The sequence below is a fragment of the Chroicocephalus ridibundus genome, chromosome 1 (assembly GCF_963924245.1).
Source record: "Chroicocephalus ridibundus chromosome 1, bChrRid1.1, whole genome shotgun sequence".
NCBI classification, from domain to species: domain Eukaryota; kingdom Metazoa; phylum Chordata; class Aves; order Charadriiformes; family Laridae; genus Chroicocephalus; species Chroicocephalus ridibundus.
The window spans coordinates 154043222-154058045 of NC_086284.1; the positions used below are offsets into that span (position 1 = coordinate 154043222).

Consider the following 14824-nt stretch of genomic DNA (forward strand, 5'->3'; position numbering starts at 1 on the left):
TATATACTTCTTAGGGCCTAAAATCAATGGAAATATTCATTACATTTTTAGTCAGACTTGTCCGATTAGTCCTCAGGACTTTGGACACCTGACTTGCTGAGATTTCGGCGGTTCATAGGCTGGCTATAGTCACTAGCAAGCATCATCTCAATACCCCTGGCAATTACAGTATCACACGCGACATGTTGTACTAGGAGGTGCTGAGCAGACCACTGATTTTCTTGCCAGGCATTGCAAGTGCACAGCTGTGATCACGGCCATGTCACTGCCGTGAGGGGAGATTAGGCCATGGGATTACAATGTGGGGCATGTCCATAGGGCAGATGCCGTTGCAAAGCTACGCTGTCACAGCCCTGCACGGCTGCCTGGGCCACGCGATCTCTCAGATGGCTCCGTGGCCGGCGCACTCGGTTTTGGGCCCCAGAGCTGGGGATGTGGCACCTCCATCATGCCCTTCTCCATCGTCACTCAGACATGCTAGATATATTTCTCTGCCTGGACTGCTCTGTGGTGGGTCACCCACAGGTTGTGACTTCCCTGCATGCATACTGGTCCTGGGGCTTTTCTCGCAGAGCAGGTGCTGGGATGAAGAGGAGATAAGATAAGAGTTGAGGGGTTTGCTATGTGCTGGTAACAGCCAGATCTGAGCCTGTTGTTAGCAGTCTGCATGACCATGGCTCCTCAGAAGGGCAGTTGTGGAGCAAGGCAAAATTATCCTCCTTTTTCTCTCTGGGGAAAACAGGGAAACACAGATACACTGTCCTGGTGTGCACCAGTCTATCCAGTGAGTGCACTTTAGACCCAGCAGGGCCCTCCCCTAAGCCCGCCACACTAACACAAGACACGTTCTTTCTCTACTTTCTCATCAGGAGCTTTGCCCAGCCCTTCCCATTTAATCCGTGCTCATCCAGGGTGGAGGCTGCCCTTCCTGCTCCTCCAGCGCTTGAGCAAGAGCAGCCGTACATCTGAGCCACGATGGGCAAGATGGACAACACCTCCGTGGAGCTGAGCTCTCCCACTGAGGTGAAGCAGGCAGCCCTGGAAGAGTCAGAGCCCATCACCCCCGAGGCTGTGGTCACCAAGAAGAAGGAGATCCCAGACAGAGGCTCCTGGAAGGGGAGATTTGACTTCTTGCTGTCCTGTGTGGGCTATGCCATCGGGCTGGGCAACGTCTGGCGCTTCCCGTACCTCTGCGGCAAGAATGGAGGAGGTGAGAGAAATGCACAGCACCTACACTCATCCCTGAGCAGCCCTGTCCCCTGAACGGGCTTCGGTTTGGTGTGGGTCCGGGCAAGCAGCTGGTCCCCTGGCTGAGAGCGCTCCCTAACGATGTGAGTTATTAAGCTGTCGGGACACACAGTCTGAGGGCTTTACTAGCAAGTGCAGGTTGGGAAGAAGCAGCTCGAAGAAATATATCAAGAAGCGTGAGTTTTGCCAAGCTTCTGCAGTCCAAATTTGCAGGGCTAAAATAAAGAGTGTCTGGGGACCTCATTTATTTACGAGGAGGGCTACGCACATAGGCACCCAGCTGGATGCTGGGGCATTCCCAGGGAAATCAGTTTATATCTGCTAATGGTGGGTTTCTCTTCAGACTAGCGTATTCTCAAGGGGTAACAGTTTTGCGTCTAAGTTTGGGTCACATGTCTGAGGTATTTTCATTAGAAGCTTTGCATGGGCCATAGCAGGGCTGTGTAGACATATATACAAGCACGCATACATATGTACATGTACACAAGCACATGTAAATGTCATCATCTATGGAAGAAAATGAGCTTTGATTTACTACAGTGCTGTGAGAACGGTCACGGTTATCATCTCCATCCTCATGTTTGGAAAAGAGAGGCCACAAGAGAAGGGGGCAGCTGTCAAAGGACTTATAGCAACCGATGCAGCTGGTAGCAGTGCCCTCCTCTGTGAACAGCTGACACCAGCCATTTTTGTTCTGTTTGTTATTGCCCCAATACATCCTTTCCTTACCAGTCCTCAGCTGAGACTTTGCCAAACCATTGCAAGGCTAGAGAAAGGCAGGCAGACGGGGAAACAGTGCTGGGCTAGAAATCAAGAGATCTGGGAGATCACCTCCCTGCCCAGGGACAGACTTTCTGCATGTCTTGGGTCAAGTCAGAAAATACACTCTTGTGCCTCAGCTCCCCTCTAAAATGGTACTCTTTCTCCAGCCTTGGCAAGGAGATGCTTTTGTGGAGGTGAGTGTGAGCTGCTTTGGTGTCAGCAGAGCAGAGGCTTTTTCTTCTCCCCCACCATGCCCAGCTCTGACATTGTTTGTGCCTGTTACTAAAATAACCTTCTGTCCCCCCTGAAGTGCTGCTCACCTCCTTGAACCATTTCTCAGACTTCCCACCCAAGTCGAAACCCCTTTGCCTCACCTTTAAGGCTGTATATATGATTTTAGTATTGCCTGCTAGTCTTCCCATGTTTTTCTTTCCTTCCCTCTTAGCTCTTCACTGCCCAGAGTCCCTGTCCCCAGTGCCACCTTCATTCATGCTGCTCTGAGGCTCTCTTCTTATGCTTCTTCTCCACATCTTTTTTCTTTTCCTTTTGCCTTGAATTCCTTTTTCAAACCCCCCTTTGTCTTTGGCTCTCATGACTTCTCCTCATATCACCGGCCCACTTCTGCTGTCCATGCCATCCTTGCATAGGATGCTCTTCTCCTCCCACCCTGGGAAAGAAGAGAGGGGACTAGTTCCCTGCAGCGGTCTGTCCATGTAGCTTCATGGCATTTAGGAGGATGTCGGGCCTTTCTCTGAAGCACATGGGGCAAGTCTGAGTGGGAGACCAGGCAGTTATCCATAAGGACAAAAAGATTTCTATTTCAGTATGTCATTTCGTGCAGAGGCGTGACTGTGGGTCTGAGCCGGTTGAGCTTTATGGCAAACAGCCAGGTGCACCTACAGGAGCCCGTGCCACCATTGCCAGAGACACACTGTGGGCCTGCCATTCTTACCCAGCCACGCTCCGGCACCTGACTGCACTAGCCATCCTCATACAACATTAGCCCTGTGGCTAAGTCCCAGCACTGGTTTTTAGCCCAGTCTCTGCCCGTGATTGCTGCGCCATCTCAAACACACCGGGTGCGCGCTGCCTGTGGCTCTGCCTCCTCACACAGAAAGGTGGGGATGACAATATCTATAATTAGATGAGGGGTGTTTTGAAGCTAAAATCGACCCTGTTTATAAAGTCAGCCAAGATCCTGGGTGCTGTGGAGGTGCGGAGGGCTATTATTAGCACTAGCAAAGGCGCAGAGAGTGATCTCTGCCCCGGCAGCTGCAGGGATGCAGAGAGATCAGCCGCCTGCGAGCAAAAATGCCGGACCGATGAAACGCGGGAATCGGTGCCTGCCCCCTCTCAAACGCCCTGCCCCGCTTGCCCCTTCATGCAGTTCATGGCCACCTGTGTTGCCCGCTCCTCTCACCCCTACGCGGTCTGGCTGTTCGCAGGCACGACTGTTCCCGCAGCCAGCAATAACGAGCAGCAAAAGTGGAGGCTGCCGCTTGCCGGAGCCGGGCAGGAGAGCTGACGCACGAAAGCGTCACTGGGAGCCGATGGGGAGCAGGGAGGAAGGGTCGCACGGCATCTGATTGGCAATCGGGTGGGCACCGTCTGGGCTCTGCCCCGACGGAGGTGCCTCCGGAGCGGCGCGGAGCGGAGCAGACCGTGGGTGGGACTCTAATTTTAGCCTCCTGCATGTGCACTGCTCCGAGCGCGGCGGTGGGCGCTGCTTCCATTACGCACAGGCAAATTGAACTGAATGGAAATATTGTCGTCTCACTTACCGCTGTCACATCGCATCAGCTCACGGCCGATTTGCTCGGCCTTGTAACCGAGCATATAATTAGGGGATCTTCAGCCGGGGTACAGCAGCCCAGCGCAGGGCCCGTCTGCGGCCAGGGGCAGGCTCTACCCAAAGTGAAGCCTGGGCTCCCCGCTGGCTCTGCAACCAGCTTCAATGTGCCCAGCGATGACTAATGCTCCAGCCTCTACACCGATTCCTAACCTCATGCTTCTGATGTCAACAGGATTTTACCGGACTCTAAATTGACTCTAAATGTGGCTCAGTAGGTGCTAAAAATTGTCTGTGAGATCCTGAGCTTGAATAACTTGAGAGAAGAACGTTTCTTTAAATAAGCATCATGCTTTTCTCATTTACACGTCGAGACTCCCAGCAACAGCATGTAACAGCTTGTAATGCTCAACTTCTGATCCGTGGGGAGCGGTTTGCCGTTTTAAGGATTAATTATTATTCCTTGCTGTATGGCATTAGGAGCTGGAGACAGCAGGCAGATTTGGGGCTACACAGGGAGAGCCAGGCACTGTGTGGTCCTTCCCTGACTCCAAGGGCCGGTGCCCTCAGCAGGCAGGGCAGGACCAACGCCATCACCTCTTTTCACCCATGGACTTTGGAGAAAGGTTTGGACTTTCCCAAGGTCATTTGTAGCCGGCCCAGGAACTGAACCAGACCTTTCAACAGTCCCTCCAGGGCCAGAGATTAAAGGTCACCGCTTTCTCTCTGTGCCAAGGATTTAGGCACGGGCATGCAAACTTTAGGTACAAATTTCAGATCTGATTTCCCCTCTGTCTGTGCAGCACAAGGGGATGTTATCCATGTCTGCCTGGGGACCTGACCCTCCAGAGTGGTGGTCTCATTGCCAACAGCCCTCAGTTCAAGGCTGCGGTCTGGTTTGTAGACTTTCCACTATTTTAGAGGACTTTAGTCAAGCCAGGATAAATGACCTGGGTCCAAAAGTTTGTCTGTTTTTTTCTCAATAGTCTAATAAAATCTTTCACCTACAAACCTTCCTGGCCTGTTTTAGGTGAAAAATGCAGGATCATCAGAGCTGTGGCCAAATTTCATTAGCCGCTTGCACAGAAGCGACCAAGGCACTGTGACTGCTGATAAGCTCAGTCTCCAAGCCCTACGATGAGGCGCACCGGTAGCGAGGCACCATCCGTGTCCTTGGAACAGACCCTGGCTTTCCGCAGGGCTCCAAGGGGTCTGGACCTTGCAGGCAGCGTCGACTAGCGAGAGAGCAGGGGAGGATGCCGAGCGGGCAGCGCTCCTCCCGCAGCCATGCTCATAGCTGTTCCCTCCTCCACGCCAGGCTGCTGGTGAAGCCGAGAGCCTGCGCTTCCACGCCAGCTTGTGATTCAGGCTCGTGGTCATCGAGCTGCTGGCCTGGAGCGTGTTTTCTTCCCGCCACCCGCCGCCAGCTCCTCTTGCACGCTGCCTCCCACGGATTCCCATGACGGCTGCTGGCGCCTGCCTCTCCCAGCTGGGCTCAGCTCCCCACTTGGCAGGCTGGCGTCCCCAGCTGGGTGTCCCCTGAGCCAGCATCCCTGGCTGTGCCTCGCTGCTTCCCTGCCCTCGCAGAGCAGCTGCCGGAGCCTGGCTTTGCCAGGTGCAAGCCGGGCTGCAGCTCTCCAGAGCGTGGCTTTGCTCGCTGGCTCCGTGTTTGCTTTCCCACTAGTACCGGGAGAAGACGACTCAAACTGACAGCTCAGGCCTCCGGCTAGTGGAGAAACCAGCACCACCCCGAACATGGCCAGCTGCTGCTGAGCAAACTGAGTGTCCCCTCTCTGTCCCCAGCCAGCATCTTCTGCAAGAGTTTGTCCTCCTCGGGAATGAAGACATGATCCAGCACATTCATGAGGAATCTGGAAAATGAGCTTTGTCCCAAGTCCTAGAAGTCAGGCTGGCCTGAACATGTACAGACTTCAAATCACACAGAGAGGCTCTCCTATTCTATTTGCTCCTCTAATAACAGGGTTGCAAGTAATATCTCTAGTGAATGGCAACACTCCCTCATTTCTAGTGACGAGATTATTTCCATGGGTCTGTAGAGAAGAATAATGTTTTCACTGGGAACTTTAAGGGTAAAATCTAGAACAAGGGTGAGGGGGTGTATAGGGCTGTTACAAGGGCAAATACAGTCTTAGCCACCGTTTTCTTAAAAGACTAAAATAGCTATAAACAAAGTAGTAGCCAATGCCAGACATTCTTGTGCCCTTTTCCCTCAAGGTGAGGAATTGGGAGCTGCTGCAGGTAAGACAGAAAACATCAACAAGAATGAGTTACCAATGTCTGTGTCCAAGCTTTTGGGTTTGTTGTCAGGTTGGGCTTAACAGTGCCTAAATATCTAATGACAAAGTGAGACACGTAGCTACTGATGCCAGTATATAAATATATATACGTGTATATGACGATACACATATATCCATAGTGATAGGAACCAATAAGGGGAAGGCAGTGGTGATCTCAATGGGAGACTCACACCAACTCCAGCTGCAAACTGGCACCTCCGAGCAAGTCTGCTCATCATCACGTGGGTGCTGCGGAGCAAGAAACCACAGCTGGAGGCATTTACTTCTTGGTAAAAGCAGGAGCCATCTGGTAACACTGCTCCTTCTTTCAGGGGCCTTCCTCATCCCCTATTTCCTGACGCTGGTGTTTGCTGGGATTCCTCTCTTCCTGCTGGAAACCGCTCTGGGCCAGTACACCTCTGTCGGCGGCCTGGGAGTCTGGAAATTAGCACCCATGTTTAAAGGTACTGTACTGTAAGTTTGTGAAGGCGATGGCACATAACGACAGATAAAAACTTTTCGATGGTTTGGGAAGCAAATCAGCAATTCCCTGGGGACTGGGATGGGGTGGCAGGTGAGGGGAGTTTTTTTCCCCTCTGTCTTTATCAAGCTGTCCTTGGCCCTGATGTCCGCAGTCACTAACATCACTGCGCTCTCTTCAAGCAGTCCTGCGTGGTGACAACGCGCTTTATGAGCAGCAGGGACTGCGATGGAGGGGCTCTGGTTGCAGAAGACCTGCCCCAAGCCTCCCTACGTGGACTCACTTTAATTGCATGGGAAAGCTGTAGATAGAGAATGTGAACCGGTCACCGTATCAGGATTAGCAGCATTCTGGAATCCAGTGGTGATTCAGAAATGCCTTGGTTATGGGAAAGAGCGATTCTGCCAGGAAAGTGACCAGATCCTGTTTTCATGGAGCTCTTTCCCTACAGTACCTGTAGCCTATTGAAAGGTAGCACTGCTCACCCAGTGGAAATGGGTGGGTGAGAGATGTGGGGGAACAAGCTTCCCTTGCTGACCAGTTTGGTGTAGCTGTACCAGGTGCTGCATTGATGAGCTGGTTCGCTTTTTTTGGTTCTGCTGCAAAACAAAACTCGTTTTGATATCCATGAGCGTAGTTGGGCACCAGACACCTGGATTGATGCTGCTCTCTGCCTTCTTTCGCAGGAGTGGGGCTGGCAGCCGTGGTTCTCTCCTTCTGGCTGAACATCTACTACATCGTCATCATCGCCTGGGCTCTCTACTATCTCTTCAACTCTTTCACCGCGGTGAGTCACAGACGTGTCTGCAGCACGGCATTGGCTGTGTTCTGGGTCGTTACTCCCTGCTTTGTGGGGAGGGGTTGTTTATCCACAAAACATGCACCGACTGCTTGCCGTTTGAGCAAAGAGCCTTCATCAGTGCCCTGCTGGGTCTTCCCAAAGAGGTCCATCAGCCCTGAAGGCAGCCGTGCAGTGCTGATGGGTACTGATGCCCCCCTGGAGGGGATGTTCCCATTCCCTTTCTGGAAACTGTTTCCCACTCATGTTAGTCTTTAAAACCCACCCCGTGTCTCTGTCTTATTTCTAGAGCTCTGTGAATCTAACAGCTGCACATTTCCACAACTGGTTTTGTCACAACATGTTCTTATTACCCAGCACTCAGTCCTGACCTTAATTAGTCTGCATTTACGCTTCTCTTGATAAATGAAATCCTGGGGATTTTTTTCTGATGGGAAAATGATTCAGAAAGCATTTAGACATTTGCTTGTGACTGTGTCTTACAAAAAAAAAAACCAAAAACCCAAACTGAAAGGAAAGTCAGTCTTAGACATTCGCTCGCGGAAGAAAGTTTGTGTTTAAAGATCAAGAGTATGTGTCCAGGCTATCACAGCCCCAGCAACACGTCCTCAGGAGACTGGGTGCCTGTGATTGCTAGACTGACACCAGTCTCTGCAGAAGCATGGCAGATAACATCAAAGGCATCAATAACACGATAACAGAGCTATCCACAGAGACTGGAAACACCCACTTCTTTCTCCTGGGATGACCAGACAATGTGGAGCTGTGCTAGAGTACTTATGCTAGCGCTTTTCAACAAGTTGGGATTTTTTAGCCCAATTTTTGAGACACTGGCACAGGTTGCCCAGAGAGGTGGTGGAGGCCCCATCCCTGGAGACATTCAAGGCCAGGCTGGATGAGGCTCTGAGCAACCTGATCTACTTAAAGATGTCCCTGCTTACTGCAGGGGGGTTGGACTGGATGACCTTTAAAGGTCCCTTCCAACCCAACACATTCTACAATTCTATGATTACACGTGGATCTTCAAGTAGGTCTAATTAGGTGCCTTTTCCCCTTCTGTTCATCCCTCGTAAGCTTAGGCACTCTCTGTTTGCCCTGTTTCTAAGGACCATGCCCAAGGCACCTAGCATTGCACGAGGAGATTCTGTATCACATTTCACACCATGAATTCACAGGAACGAAGTATTTTAGGACATAAGCTGAATAAATAGCACTGAAGTGAAAAAAATGCCCTGTAACTTCCAAGAGACAATACTGGAATATAATCCGAATATAAGTATTTTCAGCCAAAGTTGCTTAGGAAGTTAAAGAAAAATTATTAGCATAGTGCTATTTTTTTTAGTGTGAATTTATATATATTTTAGATTTAAACTTTGAATTTAAACAAATTTGCTTGAATTGATGTGGAAAACATTAGCGTGTATTTTGGCGTTGTGGTTTATAGGTTGTGTATATGTTAAAGGTTGTTCCTTTCCCACAGCGGGATCTTCTACCGTACAAGGTTAGAATCACGCCCCACATTAACCTCTTGGTAGCTGAATGACTTATTTCAGCCCAGCAGCTGGGAAAACCTCCCTTAACTTATCTTTCTGAGCAACCTGCAGCTTTAAAGACATCAACACCGTAGTTCAAATGGGATCTTTTTTTTCATTTAGGTATAACCCTGAAATGCTGTCATGATAATTGTGCATTCAGTTTCCCTTTTTGTTTGATCAAAAATTTCAAATATCTATCAAGACTTTTGCTAAAATTCTGTGTTTAGCATTCCCAGCTGTGCTTCTACTGACAATACCCACTGTAGGCTCCTGGGTCCAGAACAAAATTTTCAGTCGTGGATGACTAGGTGCATCCTCAGGGGATTCCCAAATGAACAAAAGTCTGCTCCCAAAGGAACCCATCCCCGTTACACCCTGGGCAGGGTGCGTTTTAGGATGAGGCTTTGGTACAGTCAGGTGTCACAGACCCAATTGGTGCCAGTGCTCGTATCTACACAGACAGCTCCAGGTGTTTGGCTCAAGGCCTTTTTTTACTGGGGATACTTCCAGATTCCCGAAAGGAGCCAAGGTGCAGATCAAAAATCTAGGCTGATGCTTGTCCCCTGTTCCTCCTATATTTGAGGAGGAGTGTTTTGAACCTGAGCGGGAGCCCAGCTCGCCTTCCGCAGTTTCTGTCCTCTGAAATTCGGAGGAAATGGAGCAGCAACAAACCATCCCCCCGCCTGCCCCTCCTTGTGAGAGCTGCGCGGCGCCTCTGACGTGCAAACCGCTTGGTTGACGGGCTGCTGCGTGGTGCTGCTTGAGCCATTGCCTTTGCTTCAGTGCAATTAGCAAGTCCACAATGAAATCAGCGGGCGGGTGCAAACAGCTTGGGTGGCCACCGGGCTGTCCCCGCCTGCCCCTCCATAGCCCTTCTTCTGCCAAGGCGGCGTGCGCATTAGGAGGTATCGTCTGCTGGAGTGTGCTGATTTAGATGGGGGGTGAAGGCAGCACTTAAAGGCACTGATGCCAAAAAGCACTTAAAACACAGATAATATTTCTAAAGGCGTCTGTGTACGTGGATGAATAGGAATGCATACAAACATCTTCTTAAAGCTTTGTTGAGCTGGGGACTCAGGTCTTCTCTGCAGAGGGAAATCATCCAGAATAGCCGTTCTGCATTTATCAACATGCACTGTGCTCGGGAAATGAGATTGCTGCACATGGAGACGTACCTGAGCTGCTTTCGTTGGCCTGCCTTGGCCATGGCACTGCAGGGCATGGGTGAGCTACCTTGTGTGCTCGTGCAGCCCCTGACGCTGCGGTTTCAGCGCTTGCAGTGCCAGAGATGATTGTATTAAATCTGTAGCGGGTGTGCTGCCGTCACACCGCTACCTACAGTGAACATCTCGCTGGAACCCCTTTGTCCCGCTTATAATCAGGACAAGGGACAGCCTGAAATAACTACTGTGCTTTAAATTTACGCCTGTGCTTATGTTACAGTAGTTTATTCATGTAGATAAACCGTTGTCCCTCAATGCCATGTGGCTTTTTAAGCATTGAAGCTCGGTATTCATGGGAGATCAGAAACAAATCAGTGTTTATTCTTTGTGCAGTAAATTCTAACCACTTGTTGAATGAAGCTAGCCAAAAGCCATAATGATTATAAACACAATAACCCCCTGGTAGCTATTTTAATTAGTAGCTATTAATTACCAACAGTTAATTGGAAATGGCTCTCTATCTGGGGAATTGCTAACATTTTATTAGCGCTACAGCATTGCCCTAATCACGTCGTGATATTGTTTCCTGGAAAATCCGTGTCCCAATTTATCATTATTTTGGAAAATGGTTTCATGCTTTTGGCTGCAGGGTTCCTGCCCATCCAGAGGAGCCACCCATCCTCTTTGAAAAAAAAAAAAAAACAAAGAAAAAGGGGGGGTGTTTCAGTTTAGAAGACGACAATTTTCATTCTTTCCATGGCCCTTCGGAGAGGGCACATTAATGGTAACCCTGCTGTCCTTGTGCTGGTGCAGGACCTGCCGTGGCAGAGCTGTGGGAACGCCTGGAACACCGACCGCTGCTTCTCCAACTACTCCCTGGAAGATACCACCAACCTCACCAGCGCCGTCACCGAGTTCTGGGAGTATGTCCACAGCCTGCCTACACCAGGTTTCTCCCCCTCGCCGCGGCCATCGCACCTGCTTGCCAGGGCCGGAGCCTGGCACCTTTCCTTGGACAGCCTTGGCAGGAGGGGGTCAAAGCTGGCCATCGGCCAGGGTGGGCATGGGCATGGGCATGGGGTGCGCTGTGCAGCCATGGGTCAGATGGATAGAGGGAATAACAGCCTCTCCGCCTCTCTTCTCCTTCCTTTATCCCATCACGATGCGCCTCAGGTCCCTTTAGGGTTCTGTGGGCTCTCATGCTTGTCTGCGCCTGGCCCTTCGCCCTCCAGCCACCTCCAGGATCTCCTGTCCCTCTTCCCCCAAGGGTCGGACTTCCCCTTAACGCAACCTCTCCTACCCCTAGGAGGAACATGCACCAGATGTCTGGGGGCTTGGGGGAGCCCGGCAGTGTCCGCTGGCCCCTGGCCGGCACGCTGGCCCTGGCCTGGCTGCTGGTCTACTTCTCCATCTGGAAGGGCGTGGAGTGGACGGGCAAGGTACGGCGCGAGGACCGGGTGTTTCAGTGCTGCCTCTCATTGCCGCGCTCGGATCTCGGCTGTCGAAATGTCCTCGTGACTCATTTTTGTTTGAATGCCTATAACATTAGGTTATGGCGTTTCGAGGCAGAGTTGTGTTAGATGCTGTTAAATTCCTGACATTTACCTTTCGTGGTTGTAAGTATTGCTACCATGTTTATGGTAATTTTCATTCTAAGCGTAGAGAATAATTCTTGTTACTCCTGTAAAGCCATGAGTCTGAGCACTCAGTCTCTCTGAAGGACTTGGGAAGAGATTTTTGGAGATTACTTACATTTCCAGCTGGGGGACAGCCCTTTGAGAGAGCAAGGTCTCTTCTGGGCTCACCCTTTTGAAAATCATGGTGTCTTATAATGCTGCTGGTGGGAAAAAAACCTCACCACCTCCTTTGAAAATTTTCTTGCTGCCCTTTAGGTATTGGTGGGAGACCTTCAGATCAGAAGCACGTTGTTATTCACTGTGTAGCATTTCAGGCTAGCACAGCAGAAAGGCAATTGCTTAGTTTAGTTAAACGGCGATGCTGAGATACTGAGATGTGTTATTTAGAGCACAGCATGGCATAGCGGGACAATATTATGAAAGGAATAATCAAAGAGAAGGGCTTCAGGCGTAGGTCACCTAAGCTGTTAACTTTCCTGATGGCTCTCAAACAGGTTTTAGCGACGCAGCCGCAGCAAAGCCCTGGTGATTGCCGGTACTGGCCTCATGATGAGGGATGCCACAAACCTCCCACTCCCTTGAAACGATGCTGAAAAGCAAGCGGTGGAGTCAAGACGACTTGTGTTGCTTGATGCATTGGACTAGAGAAACGCCAGCTTTAGCTCTGCAAAATAAGGATGCGATGACTTAAAGGGATTACTTTTGTGGACTAAATTTATCCCTGTGCCAAATTCCCTTGTCTCTGGGCAATTCATCCAGACTTTAGCCTGCTACTTTTGTGATTAGTGCGTCCTTGCGTGTCATTGGCAGGGAGAAACCTCAAACGGCCAGAAATATTACTAGTAAGGGAACGGGAGACAGAAAACACGAGCAAAAGCCGCCAAAAGTGGTGGTGTGTGGGGAGTCCGTGCTCCCTCGCAGGGACACACACTGCCACAGGCAGGAAAGCTTCTGAGCGCTGGTGGACTGAGGACTTCTCTCCCATGGTGTCTTTCGCAGGTGGTGTATTTCTCGGCCACCTATCCCTATTTCATGCTCTTCATCCTCTTCTTCCGGGGAGTCACGCTGCCGGGAGCCAAGGAGGGGATCCTCTTCTACCTCACGCCCGACTTCAGAAGGCTCTCCGACTCCGAGGTTCGTAGCCTAGTGCAGAAAGCTCTTACCTCCTGGTTGTCTCCACATTAGTCTTCCCCGGGCACTTTCCTTGAATATTTTAAGTATTAAAAATGAAATGGAGTATTTCCCCATTGAAGCAGTCACAACCCTCACAGGCTGAGACAAAACTAAAGGGCAGGCCCTTCGTGGGTGGAAATCCGTGCAGCAGCTCTGCTGTATTTGAGCAGTGCTATTCATGGCGTTTGAGAAGTTACCCCAGCAAAGGAACCTGCCCTCTGGGCTGGGAACACCTCATTTCACTGACTGTCCCAGGGCTGGTGATTTGATCTTGATCTGGCAGTCCCAGAGAAAGGACGATGCGGTGTGGGGAGCTCAGAAGCCACACAAGCGCAACAGTGCACACAGCGGCAATTTTTGGAGGTGCTTAGATGAGGAGTGGTGGCCAGTAACATTGCCTTGGTCAGCGGAAAGAGGTCAGGGACCCAGGAGGAGCACAGAGGCTTGCAAGAGCCAAGTGTTTCAGGCTACACAGACTCTGCCTTTTGCAGCAGCGATGCTCCCGTGGCTCCAAAGGTCACCAGTCACTTGTGCAACAGGACACCCATAATTTCCCAAGGAGTCCCAATGATCCCTCTTGCAGGAAACTCACTGAAACCGTACTGCCAGCTGCATTAGAAATAGGGCTCTCAAAATCAGAAGAGTTGTTTAAATACTATGCAATTAAGAAAAGAACAGTCTGTCCCCTTTTCATCTGCCTTCTAGGCTTTAAGCCCTCAAGGCACCAGGACCAGCTTTGCCAGGTGTCCTTTGGAGTTATTTGCACAAGAAACTCCACATTGGAAAATCAAAGACACGCTAGTGAAGAGGAATGGAGGGGGTGAGCACGGGATGTGGGACTCCGAGGGGAGCAGCACCCCTCGGGGGGAGCGGCTGTGAGAAAGCGGGCACATGCACACACACGCACACACACACACACAAATTCAGATGGTGCACGAGTAATTTCTGACCTGCACCAGGGGCGGAGGGACATGGTTCAGAAAACGGGATGCATGATGCTTCCTCCCTCCTGGAAGCAGCTTCAAGCCATGGGTTTTGGAGGGCTGGGGATGTATGACTGGCGCTGAGCCAGGCTGCACTCTCGATGCACTTGCCACATAGGAAGGATGCAGAGCCCCTGCTGCTGCTCCTCCCCCTCCTCTGGGAGGCAATGCTCTCTAGCACACTCCTTCGTGACAGTGCAAGCAGGAGAGGCATATCCCACATCCCTGACTCAGTGCCCTGTGTTAAAGGCCCCTGGCAGCCCCCTTCCCATGGGGTGAGGTGCAGGGTCCTTGCTGACCCCACAGAGCTGCAGGATGAGTGGTGGCTCCAGGAGGCAGCGTGCTCCAGCTGTGTCTGTGTGACACAAAGGCACAGAATCACCACCCCAGAGGTGAAACAGGGTTGCACCAAACACCTCTGTTGCTCTCCTCTCTGCCTCCACCACCATCTCGGAGGCCCACCTCGCCCTGGAGAGAGATGTTCTGAAAGGTGCAGAAAAAAGTCTGTTCTTCAGACTTGTTCAGCCCGGTTGGCAGTAGCACAGCTACAGGCTTTAAGGTGGCTGCTGTGACACTTCCAGACACTGGCCCAAACATTTCCTTGGAGCTTGGGTCAGCAGCCAGCATTGTGGGCACCCATGGCCCTAGTGACAGCGTGCTCACACGTCCTAACACCCCAGTGGGCTGGGTGGCCAAGCCCATAGACCCACAGTCTCCATCTAGCTCCCTCACTAGCCCCGCACTGAGCTGCTGCAGGACAAATATCTGCAACATGCAATGTCCCCTGCTGCACTCCTCTCCCGGCTCCTTCTCCACAGGTCTGGATGGATGCGGCCACGCAGATCTTCTTCTCTTATGGCCTGGGGCTGGGATCCCTGATTGCTCTGGGGAGCTACAACACTTTCCACAACAATGTCTACAGGTCTGTTGGGTTTTTTCCAGCCTCCTGCGTGGTGG

The 14824-nt window shown here is 51.1% G+C and overlaps 1 protein-coding gene across 1 annotated transcript in view; it reads left to right on the plus strand.

Annotated features, from left to right (window-relative positions):
- The first annotated feature begins 916 nt into the window (after positions 1–916).
- LOC134507941 (sodium- and chloride-dependent GABA transporter 1-like) overlaps positions 917–14824 on the plus strand; it is a 28974-nt gene continuing 15066 nt past the window's right edge. The window contains exons 1-7 of the mRNA XM_063318935.1: positions 917–1210; positions 6429–6560; positions 7264–7364; positions 10888–10997; positions 11381–11513; positions 12711–12845; positions 14686–14789. Of these exons, the coding sequence (XP_063175005.1) occupies positions 976–1210; positions 6429–6560; positions 7264–7364; positions 10888–10997; positions 11381–11513; positions 12711–12845; positions 14686–14789 (950 nt within the window). The 5' untranslated portion in view covers positions 917–975. The remainder of the gene's footprint in view (positions 1211–6428; positions 6561–7263; positions 7365–10887; positions 10998–11380; positions 11514–12710; positions 12846–14685; positions 14790–14824) is intronic.